Raw genomic sequence first — 22145 nt, 5'->3', positions numbered from 1 at the left:
CGTATTATTTATAATGTGTTTGATACTGAACCGGATAAGAGAAATTCAAAGCAACTTTGATATTTCACTTCATATTTGTCCCCTGTTTAAATCATATTACTAAAAAATATTTAAAAAAAATTTGAAATCTATCTCTTTCCCAGAATCCCAGATCCCTCTGTCGCACCACCCCCACAAACACCCTCATTTCCTGACCTGTTCTTGGCCCAAAGAGGCTTGGAAACACCATCAAGCAGATGGAATCTTAAAACCCATAAATTAAAGAAATTAAAAACCTAGATGAAATCTTAAATCTAGAAGAAATCTTTGTGAATCATAAAACCCGTATGAAACCTTTCCGAATTTTCAAATCCTATTATCGATTCCCAATCAAGGTTCTAAAACACAAATGAAATCGTTCCGAATTTGTGCGGTGGTGGTGTGAGTTGTCTCTCTATGGGTGTTATCAAATAACAAAGGTGACAGGGAGAATAGAGCCACCAAGAGGAGATGGAGAGAACAAAGCTTGCCAGATGAGACGAGGAGAACAAAGCCGGCGAGAGAAGGAGATGGAGCAAGCAGCGGGGACGGCAAGAGAGAGTGCCCAGTTCGCGCAAGAGAGAAGAAAGGGGAGCCGACTAATTAATACGCCCATTTTGGACTGGTTTGCTAAGAGGGTATATGGATCGAATTAAATTAGTCCGGTCCAATTTAATACGAGAGAACGTCAAACATCCGTATCCGTATTAATAGTCTTATTCGGTACTATATACGGCGTACCAAATAAGGCCTTACTCACATTAGACTGTCTGTTTTGAGAGTTCAAATACTATTTGGCTTGCCGTATTTTGTGGATTGGAGTGCTATTTCCATTAAGTGAAAAATCATTGTATTCTGAGAGACATTTGACAATACAAATATTAAGATACCAATGAGGAGCAATCTTGTCTTGAGGACATAATATCCAATACTAGACTCAATATCAAGTTTCAGGTTTTTCTAACCCATATTCATATCCATTTAGTAATGTTTTTCCTTAAGATTTGCAATTGATTGGTATTTATTTACATGATTTGTTTATTGTAATTTTATTGTGATAAATATAGCAATTTAACCTTAATTTTTTCCAACAATTTATAGTGGTACTGAATTATGAATACAATTTTCACATGACAAAAATGCAATTTGATTTTTTTGCATAACTATTTATATATCTAGATTGATTGCCTGCAAATTCAAAAAGGCCATATTGGAAACGATATAAGTTCACATCATCATCATTATTGAAATTGGCTAAAGCATATTAGAACATATTTTCTATGCATTAAGCCAATACCTTTCACCTAATTCAAATACAACATCTGGTAAAGCATATTAGAACATATTTTTGTCGAAGAGATAACATTTTTCACGTCTTAAATATAGGTGACTAGCCAACTTGCCTTTAAACATGTGGTACAACTAATGTTTCAATTATGTAGCTTTGTCGAACTCCTCCTCTTCTAAATGTAAAAATATTAAGGAACTAAAAAAAAAAAAAAAAAAGTTGGGTCGTATACCATACTGTCGGCCTAATAGATGTAGCCAAAAAGAAACATTCCATAAGCTAGCGTTGTAGATATTTACAGTTTAATACCAATATAATTAAACATGGATAGTTGGGCTTGCTAATTTTTATTTATTTTTAATTAGATTTAAATTTATTTTTTTAATATTAATTTACATGTCAATATCAGTACCTCATTGTTAACGTAAATATATGCCATCCCCCTCCACTAATCACTAAAATCCAACCGTGTAGATGACAACTATATAATTAGAAATATAAAAATAAAATTCTTTGCTTCTAGCTTCATGCAGTTGTGCACTTGTGCCGGTGCACGATTCACTAATCCAAACGTTTCAATTTGTTAATGAATGATGATTATATGGTTGAGATTTCAAAGTAACAACTAAATCAATTAATTTCATGTTTTTATTTATGAATTTTATTTTATGATAAAGCATATTTGTCATGATATCATCCTCCCAACCTCCACAATATAATTTCAATAAAAGCGAAAATATTCAAAACTCAAACCGATATATTTATTACGAGCAACACAAAAGAATTGACATTACAATGAATAAATAAAATAAATAAAAATAAAAAAAAATAAAAACACGAGAATTTAATATCGTAATCGGATTCTCGTGGTATCCATTAATTTCACTTTCTGTGGCCACCAAACAACAAAACCTGCTTCTCTTCATCCTCAATTAATAAGCAGATGGAGGGGCGCCATCGTCGACCATGGCTCTTCTACTGTACACCCCTTTCCTTCTACGGAACGTAATAAACCATAATTATATTAATTTATCCTCACGTCCAAGCAAATCCAGAATTTTAGTGACCATTTTGCCCCTATCATGCAAATCAAATCATCATAAGAAAAGTTCTACAGTGACATAGTCTTCCCCCCACGTTAGTTGATAAATTGCCAGTATCAACCGTTGATTCAATAAATCTTTGTTTAAATGTTATATTGTGGAGGTTGATTCAATTGACAATTTACTAACGTCATATAATCATATTCATGTGACAAAATAATATTTACCTAAAATCATATAATCATATTCATGGGTTAGCTAGGGGGACTAGGGATATGATATTACAGTGCATGCATGGCACGTGATCAGAAATAGCCTCTCACACTTGTGTACAGTACGGCGGTGTTACAGGAACACTTGCATGGTCCTTGCAGCTCAATGCCCTGAGCAGTCTCCAGGAGCCCTTTCCGGAGCTCCGATTGTCAGAGGCTTCACTCCGGAAGAGCGTGGTGGAAGGGTTTCGTCGAATCTGCCGGTTCTTGATGTCGCTAAGGTCCATCTCAGACGGAAACCTCACAATCCCAAACATGAGAAAATACCACTTTGGCTTGTTACCATTCTTCTTATCGTATTTTCCAACACTCTTCGTGGAAGAATTCCTCTCCATCTCTGCCAGGGTCGGGGATACCATCGAAGATTGCCGGTGAAGCTTTTGATAATCCAAGGATCTGCTGTTCCTCATCATGATCTGATTCTTTGTGCTGCTTGATCTTGCTACCGAACTTTGTAACCCAGGCAGCGACTCCGACCGCCTTCGAAAAGATGAATCTTTTTGGTGATAACCATTGTTAGTACATGTCGTCTTAGGGGCTTCATTTGCGTGATCTTTGAAGGGTATGAGTTTTCCGCAGACGATGATATCTTCGGCTGAACACATGAAGCTGTCGGAGCTGAAGTCGCTGAAGAACTCGAAAAACTGATCAGCTGAAGAACGGCGAGCGTGCAGGTGCTTGGAGGACATGTTGTGGACTTCGTTGACTTGTTCGTGGATATTGTCTAGTGGAAGGTCGCTGAGAGAGAGTGCTTCTTCTGCATCTTCTTCTTCTTCTGATTGATCTCGATAACGAGGAATGTTCTCAACGTAAATTTCGTCCTCCATTGTTGAAGAAATGATGAGGAAATGAAGATTTTAGGCTTATTGGGTAGTTTAGAGAAGAATGGAGAATGGTTTTGTGTTGGAAAAATGGCTTGGCTTGTATATATTTCTAGAGAATTGAGAAGAGACCAAAGAGGGAATATATACATGGATCAAGATCCTCTCCGGAGCTTAGGAGACTAAGCCTCCTGAGCAAATCACACATACCGTTGATTTTTTATCTAACGGCTACAATTATTATAACTTTTAGAAAGGCCTTGTAACTATTAAATCAAAAATCAATAGTCTGTGTGATTTGCTCAAGAGGCTCAGCCTCCTAAGCTCAAGAGAGCATCCTGATCCTATATACATAAATAAATGGGTACCACCAAGAGAGAGAAAGTGTAATGTCGATGATTTCTTGGGGAAAATATTAGTCCTAAATTTTATTTTATTTTTGTTTTGGAGTTTTTACAAAGCAACATATTTTGGGAGCGTTGTTATAGTATTATTCTAGAAGAGAAGAGAAAGGTAAAGGAAGGAAGACGATAGACAAGGGGACTTATCTAGAAAGTCCAAAACAAAGTAAGAGAGTGACTGAAATACCAGATGAGTCCACATAGAAAGAGGGGATTAGAGGCCTCAAATGCTCAGACCTAGTCAATTAATGTTATTAAAATGTAATAGCAGAAGTTTTTGGGTACCTTGCAATTTGTTGAAGCCATCGTTAGGTCATAGATGGTGGTTATTGGTTGATGTCACGTTTGCAGCATGACATTTTCTTGGGGCAGTTTACAAAATACTCTAACAAAGTTAGATCATTCTGACCAACATATTTCTAATTTTCCTTGACAATTTTCGGTAAAAAGATATATAACAGATAAGAATTGCCATCAAAACTTGTGCTTCACAAGATTTGCTAGCATATGCATATGTAACTATAATAAATAGATTTTGATGGACTATAATTTTATGATGTAATTGGTACTCCGTTAAAAAATGGGTTATAAATGGGAGATTTTTCACATCCAGTCTCTAACTACTAATTTTTTTTTTTTTTTTTTTGCTAAAACCTTATTATATTTTTTTATTGAAGTCTCTAATATTAATGTATTAATTATTTCCATGTCGGTTATTATATTTTTTAACTCTTTTCTTTTCATTTTTTTTCCTTTTTTTCATTGATATTTTTTAACTAAAAAATTACCCTAAACCCTTAAAAATTGAAATTTTGAGTTGCTTAATTATATTAATGAGATTTTAAATAAAACTTATGATTTGTGAGAGTGAAAATATTAAAAGAAATTTTATCCTCCACCTCATGGACGAAAATTCAAAATCAATAGAAAATCATGTTTTTCCATAAAAAGTATGCATATATACATATATTTTTAAGAATGTAAATTTAAGATAAAAAAGTAAGAAAAATATAGGACTGGATACATTTAAGAATAAAAATTGGAAATCATTTTATACACATTAATGAGTACAAACTTATTTTATTTTATTTTTTTGCATTTTGCATTTTGCATTTTGGAACAAATCCTTAGTAAATGACAAGTGAATTTTGGAACAACACTTGAAGTGCTTCCAACAAAATGCACGTAACTGTTACTTTTTGCAAGAAGCGTACTATGGTCTGGTAGTATTCCTTTTCACTTGGAAGTGAGAGGTCTTAGATTCGAATCTCGTGGATGACGAATTCGATACTAAATTAAGTTGCCCATTGTGTGGCTTAGCCGAACTCCCCCTCCCCTTAGTATAAAAATATTGATGTATTCAAAAAAATACTTTCAACCATTTTAAAAACACTTCTAAACAAATAATACAATTCTCAAGCAAAACACCATAAAAGCATTTCAAATTAAAGTTAATTAAGTCATCTGAGACGATGAATTGCACAGGTAATTAGAGTTTACAAGTATTAACATGAATATATAATGACTTGATTTGAAGGCCAATGCGACGTGACTCAGTTATCATTCCTGCCACCCCCACCGATGCATATATCTAAAATCAGTTCAGTTGTGATCTAGAGAGTAGAATGGGTAATTTTGCATTTTCATTGATCGTACAGTCTACAGCTGCATGACTTATAGGGTGAGATGTAACTATCACTTCCCCATACAGTTTAATTCAGGAAATATTGTTGTTTTGTCTCTCAAATAACCCAAAACGTGTTTTCGTTTTAAAAGAATATATATATATATATATATATATATATATATATATATATATATCAGAATTCAAACATGTTTTTGTTTTTTCCCTTACAGATCGAAATATGAAATTAAGGAGATGCTTGCCGATATCTGTATTAAAAGACTCTTAAACTGCTCTTTGTTTATAGCCAATGGAAAAAACAAAAGATCATATATTGAGGCCAACGTCTAAAAAAGAAAAACGATAGGATATTTATATAACATACTTTTACAAGGCAAACATCTAAAATAAAAATATCTTACAACAATTGAGCCAATTCCAAAACCTGTATTAAACTCATATCTTAATATTGTTGTTGGTCAAGTCTATGCATGTATCTTGTTTTTTAACTTAAGATTAATTAGTATTAATTTATTGTTTGGATATTCAACAAAGAGTTGTGTCATGGACAAAGATTGGCATTTACATTACCAACACACTTGGCTTGCGTGTTGGGTTGAACAACTTGGATTATTCTTAACTTCTATAACATATATGATTCATCATTCATCAATACAAAGTAAGTGGTATCGCGAATAATGATAAAAATGTTTGTTGAATGAGAAATTAAGATATGACCGATTTGTTGAAGGTATATGGCTATTGCCACATCATTGGCTGACTACCACATCATTTGACACATCATCACAGATTACCACATCACCTATTGGAGTTAGTTAGTCTGTTATCAGGTAGTTAGAGTAATAACGTAGCTGATAAGGCATATCTGCAGGCTATATAAACATGTACTCTGTGTGTGTGAGAATCGTATTGAATCTGTTGAGAAACAACAAAAGCTTTCATTCTTCTTACTCTTTCTCTCGCTCTCATCTCTCTATGTCTTTAGGCTTTGCTGTTGAATGTTCTGCATACATACATTCATCTTTACATATCTGGATGAATGTTATCATGGTATCTTCACCATTCGATCTTGATATGTTCACTTCCGTTGTGTTGATACAAAATTTCTGGTGATTGAAAAGCTTCTGGAGTTATAGGTAGTTCGATTTCAAGATTATCAAGTGTTATCTTTCTTTATGCACTCTAAGTGTTTGTGTAATTGTCGCAATGAAGAATTTTCTATGCAAGATTGAAAATTTGAAGGCCGATAACTGCATCTGGATGATTGAAGTGTCACTGTCAAAAGCATGAAGGCCAATAGCCATTGCTTTTTGTTGTTGGTTGTATGATTGATGAAGTATATGTGTGTCAAAGCATAAAGGCCGATAGCCATTGCGTTTTTATTGATGTTTGCGTTTTCATATAAACAAGGCCGAAGCTAGAAGTGTGTGCTCTTAAAATTGGAGTAATTCGTGAAGAATTGTTGAGTAATGGGTGTTTCTTGATAAGTTGTGATTCTTGAAAACAGTTTGCGCAGTTGTGTTCTTCAAATTGCTTTAGATTGCTTGTGATTACAGTATTGTAAAGTCATGGCATTTAGCTATGTGAAAATTGAGAATCTTTTGGGCATGATCACTGTGAAGTTGAAGGAAGATAATTTTGGCAAATGGGATTATCAGTTTCAGTATGTGCTTAAAGGCTATGATCTCTTTGATTTCTTTAATGGCGAATCTCAGTGCCCTCCAAAGTTTGTCATCAATGTTGATACTAGTGTAACTAAAGAGATCACTACTGCCTATAAAGAGTGGGTCAAAACAGATGTATCCTTGTTAAGTTTGCTTATTGCTACTCTTTCGGATGATGCCATAGATTACGTAGTTGGGTCTAAAACTTGTCATGAAGCTTGGAATTGTTTGCAAGAATGATATGCTTCTGTTTCGGTGGTCAGGGTTAATTAACTCAAGACTGAGTTCCATATTCCACAAAAAGATGTTGATTCTGTTGATAAGTACTTACTTCGCTTAAAAGGCATTAAGGATCAATTGATTGCTGCCTGGGAAAAAATAATTGAGAATGATTTGGTAATTGCTGCTATATCTGGGTTACCTCCAGAATTTGAGATGATCAAGACAATCATCTTAGCTAGAGAAACTCCAATTTCCTTGAAAGACTTTCAAGCTCAACTTCTTAGAGCAAAAGGCATAATTAAATCTAGAATTACAACTTTGTCCAATTCTATGGTAGCTATGTATCTGCAAGGGAGTAGTTCTAATTCACAGAGGTCTCAAGGTGTCGATCAAGGTTATGAACAAGGAGATAGTTCAAATGCACAAAGATATCAAGGGGGTAGTCATTACAATGGTGGCAATATTAACAGAAGGAATAATTTCAATAATAACAGAAGGAATAACTACAATGGTTGGAATAATAATAACTCTCGGTCATACTCTGCATCTTCAAGCAGTGGGAAAAGTGTTCAAAATGGAGGTTCTCAAAGCTTATTTTCTAGAAATGGGAGCCAACAAGGAAATACTTGGAGTGGAAATATCAATTACAAGAATGGTATATCTCCTGAACGTCAAATATGTTCTCGAATAGGGCATACAACACCAAATTGCTACTTTAGAGCTGATAACAGTCACTCATCTGGTGGGTTCTTGGTTTGTCAAATCTGTGGGAAAAGAGGGCATAGAGCTTTGGAGTGTTTTACACAAATAATTTTTCCTATCAAGGAAGTGCACCCTCATCATCTTTTGCTGGCATAGCTGCTCAAGGATCAAATGTCATGTTCTTACAACACAACATAAGCCATTAATTCTACATCATGTGCTACATGTACCACATATTACTATGAATTTATTGTCTGTTAAGAAACTGTGCAGAGACAATAATTACTAGTTTATATGTGATGATTTGATCTTTTTTATACGGGACAAGGCAACTCGATGTATTGTGTACCACGACAAAAGTGATGATGGAGAGCTATTCAAGATACCAATAACAGTGCTTTCAAGATCCAGAGTTCCGAGTATTGGAAGATGTGCAGCTTTTGTTGGAAAGAAGATAAAGACTGCAGCTTAGCATAAAAGGTTGGGTCATCCATCTGAAGAGGTGTTTAGTCTTATGTTGAATAATGCTGAAGTGTCAACTAGTATAGATCTATGTCATTCTATATGTACTGCTTGTGTTCAAGGCAAAATGACTAAGTTGCCGTTTCATGTAAGTCAAGCTAGGTCCAATGTTGTGTTTGAAAGGATACACTCCGATATATGGGGTCATGCACCACAGCAGTCTATAGAAGGTTATAGATATTACATAAGCTTTGTAGATGATTGTTCTCGTTTTGTATGGATTTTTCCGATGGTTAATAAATTAGATGCTTTTACAATCTTTACCAAGTTCCATGCTTTTATTGAGAATCATTTCAGTGCTTCAATTAAATTTCTTCAAACAGATGGTGGAGGGGAATATATAAGCAATGTGTTTAGACAGTTTTTGGAGATAAAAGGAATTGTACTTGAAGTTTCTTGTCCTCATACACCTCAGCAAAATGGTCTTGTTAAAAGAAAGTATAGACATTTGGTTGAGACAACTATTAGTTTGTTATTAGATGCTCAAGTGCCTTCCATATTCTGGTATTATGCTTGTTCTCATGCTACATTTTTAGTTAATAGAATGCCTTCAAGGAATCTAAATATGCAGTCTCCTTATCAAGTTATGTTTGGTAGTATTCCTGAGATTCAACATCTTAAAGTCTTTGGCACTACAATGTATCCATTACTAAGACCATTCAACAAACATACACTGGAACCAAGATCTACTCAATGTATATTCCTTGGTTTTGCCCATGGTTATAAAGGAGTCATTTGTTATGATATTAAGACCAAAAAGTTCATCTTATCAAGGCATGTCATTCATGATGAAGATGTTTATCCCTTCAAACAACCTCAACCACATAAGGTCTCTTCGAGTGCTTGTAGGTCATCTCAAGCACCTATTGTCATTCAAGTACAGGTTCCAAGAGAAAAAGACATGGCTACTTCACACTTACAGACTGATTCACAAGCAGTTCTTTTTATGCATATATCAGAACATGATACTAGTTCAAATCCACGTACTTGTGGAAATGGTGACAGTGGTGCAAGTTCGACTACCGATACTTCGTTACATGGGTCTCCAAGTTCAATACATCATCATTCTCCTACAAATCATCATTATCCTACAAATCATCACTCTGGTACACAATCACTGTTGCATGTCCACTCAAATCATCAACTAAAGGTAATTCTTCCAGATTTATCTCCATCTGATTTAAATTCAAACACTGCCTCATCTACGCATTCAATGATAACTAGATTGAAAAGTGGAATAATTGAGAGAAGAAATTATGCTGCTTTAATAGCACACTGTCCTCAACTTCAGTCCCTTCAAATCACTAAGGAAGAGCCATTCACTCGTGGCTACTCCTTTATTTTTGAAATCAGAGATGTCTCATAACCTAAAACATTTAGGAAAGCTGCTACTATTCCACAGTGGCAAAAGGCAATGCAAGAGGAATATGATTCTCTTAGAGCACAAGGGACTTAGATCTTGGTTCCACCTCCTCAAGATCAAGCAATAGTAGGAAGTAAGTGGGTATACAAAGTGAAGAAAAATCTAGATGGCAGTGTGTCTAGATACAAGGCAAAACTTGTAGCTCAAGGTTTCTCTCAAGAACATGAGGTAGAGTACTTGGATACATTTGGTCCAGTTGTAAGGCATACTACGATCAGGATTATTTTAGCCTTAACTGCTATGAATCATTGGAATCTCAGACAACTAGACATCAAGAATGCTTTCTTATATGGAGATTTACAAGAAGAAGTGTATACGAAGCAACCACAGGGGTTTGTTGATCCATCATATCCTTCTCATGTTTGCAAATTGCTTAAGTCATTATATGGCTTGAAACATACTCTAAGGGCTTGGAACTCGAAGTTTACAAGCTATTTGGTAGTTCTGGGATTTCATACTTCTGCTTCTGATACAAGTTTGTTTGTGAAGAAGGATGAATCTAATATCATCATTTTATTATTGTATGTTGATGATATAATCTTAACTGGATCTAATGCTTTGAAGATACAACAAGTGATTCACGAGCTTTCTGAGGTGTTTGAGTTAAAAGACATGGGTTAGCTTACATACTTTTTGGGATTACAGGTTCAATATAAAGAGGATGGAGGAATCTTTGTTAGTCAATCAAAGTATATTAAAGATTTGGTTCATAAAGCAAGAATGGATTCATGCAAACCAGCAAATACCCCGTGTAAACCTCATCATCAACTGTTGTATTTAGAAGGACAATTGTTGACAGATCCAACTACTAATCGAACCATTGTGGGATCTTTACAATATCTGACCTTTACTAGGCCAGATATCGCCTTTGCTGTGAACACAGTATGCCAATTCATGTCTTCACCAACTGATGTTCATTTTGGAGTTGTCAAACGAATTATTCGTTATCTTCAAGGAACCATAAATGCTAGTATTACATTCTTTGCAAACATGGTTTCACAACTCACTGCCTTTTCTGATTCTAATTGGGCTGTCGATTTAAATACTCGAAGATCAATCACTGGTTATATGGTGTACTTAGGGAATAATCCAATTTCATGGTAGTCAAAGAAACAAAATTCAGTGTCGAGGAGTTCTATAAAAGCTGAATATAAAGCCTTAGCACACACTACAGCATATATAGCTTGGATACAAAATGTATTGAAGGATTTAGGAGTGTTCTTGGAAGCTCCACCTACCATGTCTGCAATTGCACTAAGTGCTAATCCGGTGTTTCACTCAAGGATAAAACACCTTGACACGGATTATCATTTTGTGAGGGAGCAAGTGCAACAAGGCGATTTGGAGGTTGTGTACATCCCAACTGAAGAACAAACTGCGGACATTCTCACCAAAGGTCTTCACAGTCCATCATTTGTTAAACATTGTTACAATGGGGATGAATGATATCTTATCCCTCTTATTACTATAAATAGAGGCACTACGTAGGGGAAATAACATATACATTCCTCTACACAAATCTACAAACACACATCTTTCTCTTTCTTCTCTCTTTGCTGACGGCCCCCTACCCCTTGTCAAATAAAATAGGCCACAACACGTTATCAGCACGCTCCTACCACTACGCTTAGGAATTTGACGTGGAAGCTTATTTTTGCATCAAACCAGTTCATCCATATCATCATGCAATCAGGTTCTTCCAAAACAATGGTTTTTATCTTGATATTTTTACAGCCCTAATAGCATGAACATTCACCATAATGCATGACCCAACTTTACGTTTTTCGAATTTTAGATCCTACATAAATTGTGTATGCATTATATTCATAATTGTTGAATTATGTGAATTTGATATTGCCATGAATTGCATCAAATATATGTTCATTCATTCAAATTATATATGCTTTGAATTAATTGGAAAAAAAAAACAATAGAAATTGGAAAACACTAGGGTTCTTCAAACCCATGACCTCGGCCACATAGGCTACAGGCTTGGGCGAGCCACGCCGAGCGCGAGACCATATGCCGGATCCATGGGTTTCTAGTTTGAAATCCAGAACACACCTGACGCCATCCATGACGTCTCTTTCCCTCATAGGGCCTGCTGCCCAAACCTGATATTGGGTCCTCATCTCGATGACTTGTAGATCATTTTCACCCCTCAACGAGTTTTTGGACAAGATTCGTTTTGAATCTCATCGATTTTTCTTCAAAACTCTGATTAATTTTCCTAGGGTTTCTAACGCAAACATTGAGAGTCTCTACTCTCTGTTTACTTTTATGGGTTGTCATCGAACCCACAGTTCTTTGCCGTGATTTTTGCACCTAGACACGACCACCTGTAGCGATGGCGCCAATTGTCTTCTCTGGCGATGTTCACCCAGCGCACGTTGAGGTGTCTGGTTTGAAACCCAAGCTTATGTGGGCTTGGTCCGCTCATGATAAGCACTAGCCCATTTGGCTTTGGAGCTCTCCTTGGCCCAAAACACCGACCTTCCTAGGCCATAGCATTCCCGTGTCTCGCACCATAGAGGATCACAGCCTACATGGCTGTTATGGCTCTCATGTACCGTGACGCACAGGATTGCGTCCCCTGCCCCCTTCCCCCATCCCGGTGTACGCGTCACACCAGACCAAAGCCCTTTTCGGGCCTCTTCTTTGGGCTTGAGCCTGCAACCCAGTAATTTGTGATGTTAGGCCAGCCTGCATGCTAGGCCCGAGCCCATTCCAGCCCATTCTTAGGCCTAGGACGCACGGCTCCACTTTGCTCAGCCCACCCGTGGGCTTTGGCCCATGTTTTTAGGCCCCAAGATTAATTGTTTATTTTTTTAGACAATTTAGGTTTTATAATTTTTCACCCACACTTTAAATTTGGTCCGAAGTCCAAATAATTAATTCAATTATAATTATAGACCTGAAGTTCTATTTGCATATTTTCTTGTTCCATATTTCTGTGTATATATTTGTGTTTGTCTGCAGGAACATATGAACCTGAAGTTTATAATTATTTCGAAACCTGAAGTTTCTAGAAGCATGCCTTGTTTGAAAACCTAAAGTTTTTTCATACGAATTTTAACCAATTCATGTCTATTAGAACTTGAATGTTCTACTCCTATGTGAATGGATTGATTTTGTTTCTCCATTACACTAATCACATCTTGTCCTTTATTTTATGATAGGAATATGTCAAATTTGAACAAACTCGACTTCACCGCTTTGGAGATCTTTGGAAAAAACTACCTCAAGTGGGTCCAAGATGTGAAGCTCCACCTCATTGCAAAGAATTTGCGTCCTACCATTGAAGATGAGGCAAACAACTCAGTTGGTGAAGCTAAGAAAGCCACTGCCATGATCTTCATCCGAAGACATATTCATGACACACTGTAAACCGAGTACCTTGCGGAGAAAGATCCACGAGCACTATGAGTCACTTTGGCTGATCGTTTTGATCACCAAAATGACATCTTCTTGGCTGAAGAAGGACATGAACGACAGCATTTGGGCTTTCAAGATGAAGGTTTCTAACTTTCAAAAGGCTATCACCCTTATAGAAGATTAGAATCTTAGACATAAACTATTTTTCTAGTTGAAATTTAGACATTGGGGTTGAATTCCACCTAGTGGCCGAACCCCCTTGTGTGTTTGGTTAAATTTTGAACAATTTTCCTTTATGTTTGGATTATTTGTTAGTGATTTGTTTTTCGATATTAAGTTTTTAATTAATTACCATCCTTGAATACTTAAAATTATTTTGAATGGATATTTTTTTTTTTTTAGAACTTTTATGCATATGACCGATTCAAATTAATTTTCATTCTAGGTATGATTAGTGAGGCAGTTAGTTGTCTGGCAAATAGTGCAACCACGCACACTGTCTTACGTAAATGTATCTATTTCACTAACTTCATACCTAAGAATGCCCCGTTTTGCAACACATGTGCTTGTTATCTATAAGGAACGTTGCATTCTCCAAACTGTTGGCTCAGGTTATCAAGCTCAAGGCCCACCACCTTGATTATTCGATCAAATCTATTCAATTGGATAATGCTGGAGAATTCACATCTAAAACTTTTGATGACTATTACATGTCAGTTGGGGTTGAAGTTGAACATCCAGTACCCCATGGTCATACCCATAATGGCCTCGCGGAGGCATTCATTAAGCGCTTACAAATGATTGCTCGATCGTTGGTCATACATACCAAGCTCCCGATCATTGCTTAGGGCCAAGCAATATTGCACGCAGCCATGTTGGTCCACCTGTTGCGACCAACCATATAGCGCCCTTTAGTTGATTACCGGATACGAACTCGACATATCGTATCTGTGCATTTTTGGTTGTACGGTCTATGTGCCAATTTCACCGCCCTTACGTACAAAAATAGGGCCTCATCAAAGGATGGGAATCTATGTCGGATATGATTCTCCTTTGATTATTCGTTAATTAGAACCATTGACAAACGATATGTTTACCGCTCGTTTAATGGATTGTCACTTCTATGAGACAATCTTCCCGTTGTTAGGGGGAGATAAAAATGTCAACGTTCTTGAAGAATGACTCGAATTATCGTGGACGACTCCCACTTTGCCTCATTTAGATCTCTGCATCGCTTAGTCTGAAACTGAAGTGCAGCGTATACTAGATCTTCAAAGCATAGCTCAAAGCATGCCAGATGCTTTCACCTATCTAGCGCAAGTGACTAGATCATATATTTCAGCTGCGAATGTGCTTGCAAAGATGGATGTACCAATGTACGACTGACTTCCCTCTTGGAGGCCTAGGACGCCAACTTTGGTGATCCATGTACATTAGCGGCTAGCTAATCATCTGCCCCTAAACAAAAACATGGCATACCTCTTGGTTTAAAGGATTAATAGCCCCGGAAGAAGAAACCCATGACACATGCACCTAAAGAGCTTACCGTGAATCTAACTGTCGTTTACTCTTTTTATCCAACTCGTGAGGAAATTCTAGATTACGGAAGCGTCCTTGAAGAGACGAATACACCTCCCGAGAATCATGAGATTTCGGTCTACTATGCTAGTTTAGATGATGTGTGGTGTAGAAATGAGATGATCGTCGACGATGCATTATCATATGCAGTAGCTACTGAGATCATGTTGAGTGATGACATTGAACTCCGTTCCGTTGATGAATGTCGACATAGAAACCAATTGGTCAAACTGGAAACAAGCAATCCAAGTCGAACTCAGTTCGCTTACGAAACGTAGGGTGTTTGGACCTGCAGCTCCTACTTCTTCACATATGAAGCACATTGGCTACAAATGGGTTTTCATTCCGAAGCGTAATGAGAAGAATGAAATTGTGCATTACAAAGCTCATCTTGTTGCACAAGGCTTCTCACAATGCCCCGGGATTGACTATGATGAAACTTATTCACCCGTTATGGATGTGATTACTTTTCGTTACCTTATCAGTTTAGTAGTTTTTGAAAAATTGAATATGCAGCTGATGGACGTAGTAACTACGTATCTCTATAGGGATCTTGATATAGAAATTTATATGAAAAGTTCCCAAAGGACTTACATTGGCTGGATCAAATATTTCCAAACCCCGGAACACGCTTTTAATTTAGCTAAGGCATTCACTCTGCGGTTTAAAGCAATCTGGAAGAATGTGGTATAACCGTCTGAGTGAGTATTTGACTAGTCAGGGATATCTGAACAACAAACTATGTCCTTGTGTGTTCATTAAGAAGTCACATTTCAGTTTTGCGATTGTTGCAATATATGTCGATGACATGAATTTTATCGGAACTCCTGAAGAGCTCGCTAAAACTGTCGCACACTTGAAGTCGAAATTTGAGATGAAAGATCTAGGAAAGACTTGATACTGTCTCGGTCTTGAGATAGAGCATCGTTCGGATAAAATCTTAGTACATCAAACAAACTACACCCAGAAGGTGTTACACTACTTCAACAAAGATAAAGCGAAGCCTTCGAGTACTCCTATGGTCGTTCGATTGCTAGATGGAAAATGAGATTCCTTTCGTCGGAAGGAGGATGATAAAGAGATTTTGGAGCCTGAAGTTCCTTATCTAAGTGCGATAAATGTGATAGGCGCTTTATTGTACTTAGCTCAATGCACTAGACCCGACATCTCACTCGCTGTGAATCTTTTGGCAAGATATAATAATGCACCAACACGCATACATTAGACTGGTGTTAAAGACATCTTCTGTTACCTTAAGGGTACTACGGATTTGGGCTCGTTTTATCCTTACGGATCATTGAGTTATGTTGCACCCCCTTATCTCGAGTCGATTCTCGCCTTGTTGGTTATGCGGACGCAAGATACTTATCTGATCCGCACAAGGCGCATTCTTAAACGGGTTATGTCTTTACTATTAGAGGCACCTCAATCTCTTAGAGGTCAACTAAACAGACCTTAGTTGCCACTTCGTCTAACCATGCTGAAATTCTCACCTTACATGAAGCAACTTGGGAATGCTTTTGGTTGAGAGCAGTTGTGGGCCCTTTTCAAAGCTCCTGCAATCTTTACCTCCTCGTGGATGTCTCGATGACGATTTTTGAAGAAAACGTAGCATGCATCGAACAACTCAAGAAGGGTTGCATCAAAGGAGACAACACCAAGCACATTGCGCCGAAGTTCTTATTCTCACATCAACAATAAGAGCATTAGAAGATTGAAGTCATGCAAATCCGTTCACAAGACAATCTAGCCGGCCTCTTCACCAAATCACTACAAAGACGACGTTTCAGAAGCTTGTTCATGGAATTGGTATGCGTAAACTTTCTAAGTTGTAACATTGCTAGTTCTCTTTGGAATTGTGTCAAACTCAGGGGGGAGTATCCTTAAGTACACTTGCTTGATCTTAATGTACTCTTTTTCCTAGGAATAGGAGCATTTTTCCCAATGGGTTTTCACTACCTAACTAGGTTTTAACGAGGCACCCACCTTGGGTTGATCATATCCTTGATGACGTCCCGTAGACATTTCATTTGACTTTGCATTTCTCACGCATTTTTTCTTAGACTATGGGTTTTGTCCCTACTCAGGTTTTTACCATAGCCTTAGGGTGTTTTTAGTGAGATTTACTTCCTTACGCAAGTTCCTACCTTATTTGAGAATAACTTGTTCCTAGAATTAATGTTGACGAGTCGACTTCCTCAACCTCTACATGATGCCAAATCTACTTGAGTATTTACACACTCAAGGGGGAGTGTTGTAAACTTTCCTAGTTTAAGTGTGATTGTGTAAATCATATATTATATTTGATTCTAATTATTCTTTCCTATATGAACTTGTATTGCTTGGGGATGAAGGATTTCTTCTCCCTCTTATTACTATAAAGAAAGGCACTACGTAGGGGGAAATAACACACACATTCCTTTACACAATTCTATAAACAAACACCTCTCTCTTCTCTCTTTGCCGCCGGCCCCCTTCCCGTTGTCAGAAAAAATAGGCCACAACAATTAAGTTAAAAGTTGATGGACTATTGTTACAATTTCCTCTTTTTCAAAATTTTAAAAGGTCAAAATGATATTAAATTTCACCTATGTAAAAACACGAACAGATGGCAAAATGTGGATGGAAGTATTAGGCTGATGTGGTACTACTGTCCTACTCTATAATTTCTCCCGTTGGACATGGCCAAACTTTCCCAAATCCTCCCTTTGTTTGTGGCAGTTGTGCAGAAGGCGGAAGCATCATCCCTCTTTCCCCAAAAGCAAAAGCTGTTGGGTAGTACTGCAATGGCGAATCCCTCCCAAGCTGTCGCCGGCAGAGGACCAATCACTCATGTCATCTTCGATATGGACGGCCTCTTACTCGGTAATTTCATCAAACACTTGTCCTACATCGTCTCCCCCTTTCAATCTGCTTCCGTTGCCTTTGTCTTCGTCTCACTCGAGTACTCTAGCAGTAGTAGTATTTGAACTCTTCCGTCACATCTTAACCTACCATGTATCAATTCATTCATCAAGGATACACACACACACACATTTATGCGGACGCACGTTGTGGCATCCTTTGTTGTCTTCAGACTTGCACGTTGCCCAGCCAGTATAAAGTTTATGGATCCGCCATGTATGTATGTATATGTGTGTATCTACTAATAGTCTTGAGATTTTCACTTGGTCTTTCCTTTTTATTAATTTGTGGACCAATTTTAGTTGCTAATCATTGTTGGAAGAGTTAATTAGTCCCGTTGTTCGTCTGTTCTGCGTACATGGATTTTCAACTATAATTCATGCCATAACAGTTTTAATATCGTTTTCGTTGATTTACGAGCTCTCATAGCTTGGTTGTTAAGTTGGAGAGAATTATAGTTTCTGCCCAGATTCTTGGAAATAAACTGATGGTGGGATATGATTTCTGCCGATTCAGACACAGAGAAGTTTTATACTGAAGTCCAGGAAAAAATACTTGCTAGGTATAATAAAACTTTTGATTGGTCTCTCAAAGCGAAAATGATGGGAAAGAAAGCAATCGAAGCTGCTCGGGTGTTTGTTGAAGAATCTGGAATTAGTGACACCTTAACTGCTGAGGGTTTTCTAGTTGAGAGAGAGGCGGTGTTGCAGAGTTTGTTTCCAACAAGTGAGCTCATGCCAGGTACCGTTCATATGCTTACAGACAAACACAAATACTTGGATACAAGTGCTGTAGACTTAAATTTGTTTACTTCTTATGTACTATCGAATGCCTATTAAAACTTCATGGTATCTGATTTAGCTTTCTATAGCTTGGATATGAGTTGCCCCATTTCTTAAGATCTTATGCTAGTTACGAAGGTTTCACTAACGGGATATTATTATCTTATGCTAATCATCATCATCGTCACAGCTCGCCTCTGCTAGTTTTAATTTATTCTTTTCGGTACAAATTGTAGGGGCTAGCCGCTTGATCAGACATCTTCATGCAAAAGGAATACCATGTGCCTTGGCAACGGGGTATAGTTCCTTGAATTTTCATTTTGTAATTTTAGCAAATGGAGATTAGATCTATGTATAGCATGTCCAATAACTTCAAACCTTTCAGACATTTTGCATTGTCATAAATCATTATTATGATTGGAGTTTTATAATGATAACTCACCAGACTACTACAACCATCACTCGTTTTAAAATATATCTTGCAGTTCTCAGAAGACACATTTTGAATTGAAAACACAAAAACATGGCGAACTTTTTTCATTGATGCATCATCTAGTCCTTGGTGATGATCCAGAAGTTAAACAAGGGAAGCCTGCACCAGATGTATTCCTTGCTGCAGCCAAAAGATTTGAGGTATAACCATCTCAGATATGTTCCTCTGTCATATTACTGGTCATGACCCTGAGTGGCTTTCCACATTGGCTTGGTGTCCCAAAATGACTAGTCACTAATGAGGTTTTCTATAATCAATTTATATAGCTGATATGATTAAACACAAAACCGATGTAGTACTTTACACATATGCACAAACGAAATAAGGACATCAAAGTACTTGGAAACATTTGGTTATTACAGAAACAAGATTGGGTTGTGATGTTTGTTTCTATGATAGTTTCTTTGTATGGGGATATCCGTACAGAATGGTTTGTACTATTACGTCCTTTACACATTAGTATTTTTGGTGAACATAGATATTGATTAGGTAAAAGTGACTGATTACAAGATTTGTGTAAACAGGGTTCCCCAATTGATCCGAAGAAAATTCTTGTGTTTGAAGATGCACCGGCTGGAGTTCTTGCAGCCAAGAATGCTGGAATGTAAGTGCTGTAGTTTGAATTTGATTGCACATGTGAGATATCAGTTATCATATCATAAATAACTGATTTTTTTATCATATTTACTTTCACATGTTAAAAGAGTGAATTATTGCTACATACATGTGTACATTTGCTGTTTTGCTTGGTGGCATTCTTATCTGTCTGCATATATCTAGCCATTAATAATTTCACATATCAAAGATTTGATGTATGTGTATATTCTATAGAATAGAACAGTAAATACAAAAAGAATTTTGAGTGATACAGTGGCCGTTTCATTTTGAGGTATGGCAAAATGGACTTGCCAGCTTGGGAGAAAAAATTAGACATTTCATGTCGTTTCAATAAAGGATGAGCTTAGCATGAAGGTTTATTTGTGCCAGTATTAACTTCCCCTTTCCAACCAAAGGGGATTGAGCCGACATAGTTCTTCTGCCTACATCCATTGATCATATTGCCATGAAACAAAAGAACTTGCGCTGTTGGCGGAATTGGATTGCAGTATGTAGCTTAACCACTGTCAGAAGGGCTACAAAATTTGTCCTGAGGTCTTTTAATGAGGCCTTGTTTCTTTTAGTATCGAAATGAGTTTTAGGTAATACGCATTGCATTCATAAATGTTAAGGAATGACGAGTCTTTAGTACCGAAATGAATACCTCAAAGGTAGAGAACATACACTTGCAAATACATATATGATCTAAGATTACCTAAACTACAAACAGAATTCAAACATGAATTCATTGCTTGATTCTGACTCAACCAGGAAGGCCCTTGCACCAAATAGGCTAATTTGTCTTCTCTACTAGTGCCCTACCTTGAGTCTCCTTTACATTAGAATCTAAGCCTCTTTATGACATGTTCTTGGTGGCATCTCAAATGAATGATCGCCAATAGAAGTCATCTGAACTTTATGTCGATTTAAATATACATTCCCTGCTTTTATGCTGCAATGTTTAACGTTCTACCCTATCTCCGTGCGAATATTATATCTATAAAAACTAGAATACAAACTTTGATTCAATTGAATATTTGGTTCTGGTTTTTTCTAATATTATCATCACATGTGTTAAGCAGGAAGGTTGTAATGGTTCCAGATCCAAGACTGGACAGCTGTTTTTATGATATTGCAGACCAAGTTTTGAAATCCCTTTCGGATTTAAACCCAAGCGATTGGGGTCTGCCTCCGTTTGACAATCTGGCGAGCTAAACCATGCTTCTTTGTGCGCCCATTTACGATGAAATAGAGAAACAATCAACTGTTTTGCCTAGATTTGAAGGCACACTTTGATGGTTTTCGCCAGATTATCATTCGTACGATGTTATTCCATTGATATTCTAAATTGGCCAGCGGCTTCAACAGTGACTATCGGTATTCTGTTTAAAAACTTCCACAGCTGTTTCTTTGGTTATTGCTTTATGTGTTCGAGCAATCGATAGATGACGGATTACAATATAAGCCAACTAACGCTAACAGATGATGGATTACCCATCAATGCTCAAATGACCGTTCTTTGACAACATAATTCCGGTCCATGGGGCCAACTTTAAGTATCGAAGAATTTCAACACAACATATGCGATATCAGGTCAAGTGTGTGACAAGTAAATTTTGTCATTCTTCGTATGGTCAGGACGACGATAGTCGGTTTCCTTCATATACGCTTAAGAACACAATAATATGTCTCAATGGGTCGGCCTTCTTGTAGAAAATGCGCTTCAAGAGACTAATAATTCCAAAAGTTCCGAGTTTGTTCATGGATGTCTAGATCCTATATCACTGAATTTGCATGGTGCATATATCAGAAGTTTGCTTTTTCGCATCTCTTTCAACTATTGTATAACAATTGTCCAATGGTAATGTAGTAGTTTAAGCCGACTTATTTGATGATTTTTTTTTTCTTCCGCTTATTTGATACTTAACGTTCCAAACTAATCTACGTTGACTATTGTTAACGCTTAAAATTTGCAGGTTAATAAACTAAAACAACAAGTCCTTGGTGGGCTATAGGATAGAACTAAAATAAAATGGACACATGATTTAAGTAGTTCACCCCTCAAAATTAGGCTATATCCATTGTGTTACTCGGATTATATTGATTTCAAATGTTACAAATAGCGCTTGGTTAAGACCAGAATTCTATATGGCTTCAACCTTACAAGAGGTTCTCACTGCTTTATATAGGCCCTCAATGAACCCATAAAGCCTTTCTCCCACATTTGTAGCATTTAATGTGTCAATTCCATTGACCAACGTGCTAACAACTATTTTAACTATTAGTCAATATTTGGTAGTGAAGTGACGTTTGCTCAGTTATGATTGCATTCCCTTTTAGATCAATGTGTGACAAGCAGCTTGCTCGACCTCGCTTAGTTAACCATGTCACTCCG

At 37.0% G+C, this 22145-nt stretch overlaps 2 protein-coding genes across 2 annotated transcripts; one reads left to right on the top strand and one right to left on the bottom strand.

Annotated features, from left to right (window-relative positions):
* Nucleotides 1–2668: 2668 nt before the first annotated feature.
* On the bottom strand, nucleotides 2669–3448 carry LOC137736017 (uncharacterized). The gene has a single exon (XM_068475364.1). It carries the CDS (start codon nucleotides 3446–3448, stop codon nucleotides 2669–2671), a length of 780 nt encoding a protein of 259 aa, XP_068331465.1.
* A 14208-nt stretch (nucleotides 3449–17656) lies between these two features.
* On the top strand, nucleotides 17657–21143 carry LOC137737225 ((DL)-glycerol-3-phosphatase 2). Its single transcript, XM_068476649.1, has 6 exons — nucleotides 17657–17839; nucleotides 18395–18619; nucleotides 18897–18957; nucleotides 19146–19293; nucleotides 19678–19757; nucleotides 20833–21143. Exons 1-6 carry the CDS (start codon nucleotides 17761–17763, stop codon nucleotides 20963–20965), a joined length of 726 nt encoding a protein of 241 aa, XP_068332750.1. The 5' UTR covers nucleotides 17657–17760; the 3' UTR covers nucleotides 20966–21143.
* Nucleotides 21144–22145: the final 1002 nt, after the last annotated feature.

Source organism: Pyrus communis, chromosome 6 (genome assembly GCF_963583255.1).
Source record: "Pyrus communis chromosome 6, drPyrComm1.1, whole genome shotgun sequence".
Lineage (NCBI taxonomy): Eukaryota > Viridiplantae > Streptophyta > Magnoliopsida > Rosales > Rosaceae > Pyrus > Pyrus communis.
This window is presented reverse-complemented; position numbering and strand designations above follow the sequence as displayed.

Bases quoted from the DNA above. Each gene is read 5' to 3' on its own strand.
- LOC137736017 (XM_068475364.1), bottom strand. From the start codon at position 3,448: ATGGAGGACGAAATTTACGTTGAGAACATTCCTCGTTATCGAGATCAA.
- LOC137737225 (XM_068476649.1), top strand. From the start codon at position 17,761: ATGGCGAATCCCTCCCAAGCTGTCGCCGGCAGAGGACCAATCACTCAT. The intron at 17,840-18,394 runs GTAATTTCATCA...CTGCCGATTCAG, and splicing joins TATGGACGGCCTCTTACTCG to ACACAGAGAAGTTTTATACT. The intron at 18,620-18,896 runs GTACCGTTCATA...TACAAATTGTAG, and splicing joins AACAAGTGAGCTCATGCCAG to GGGCTAGCCGCTTGATCAGA.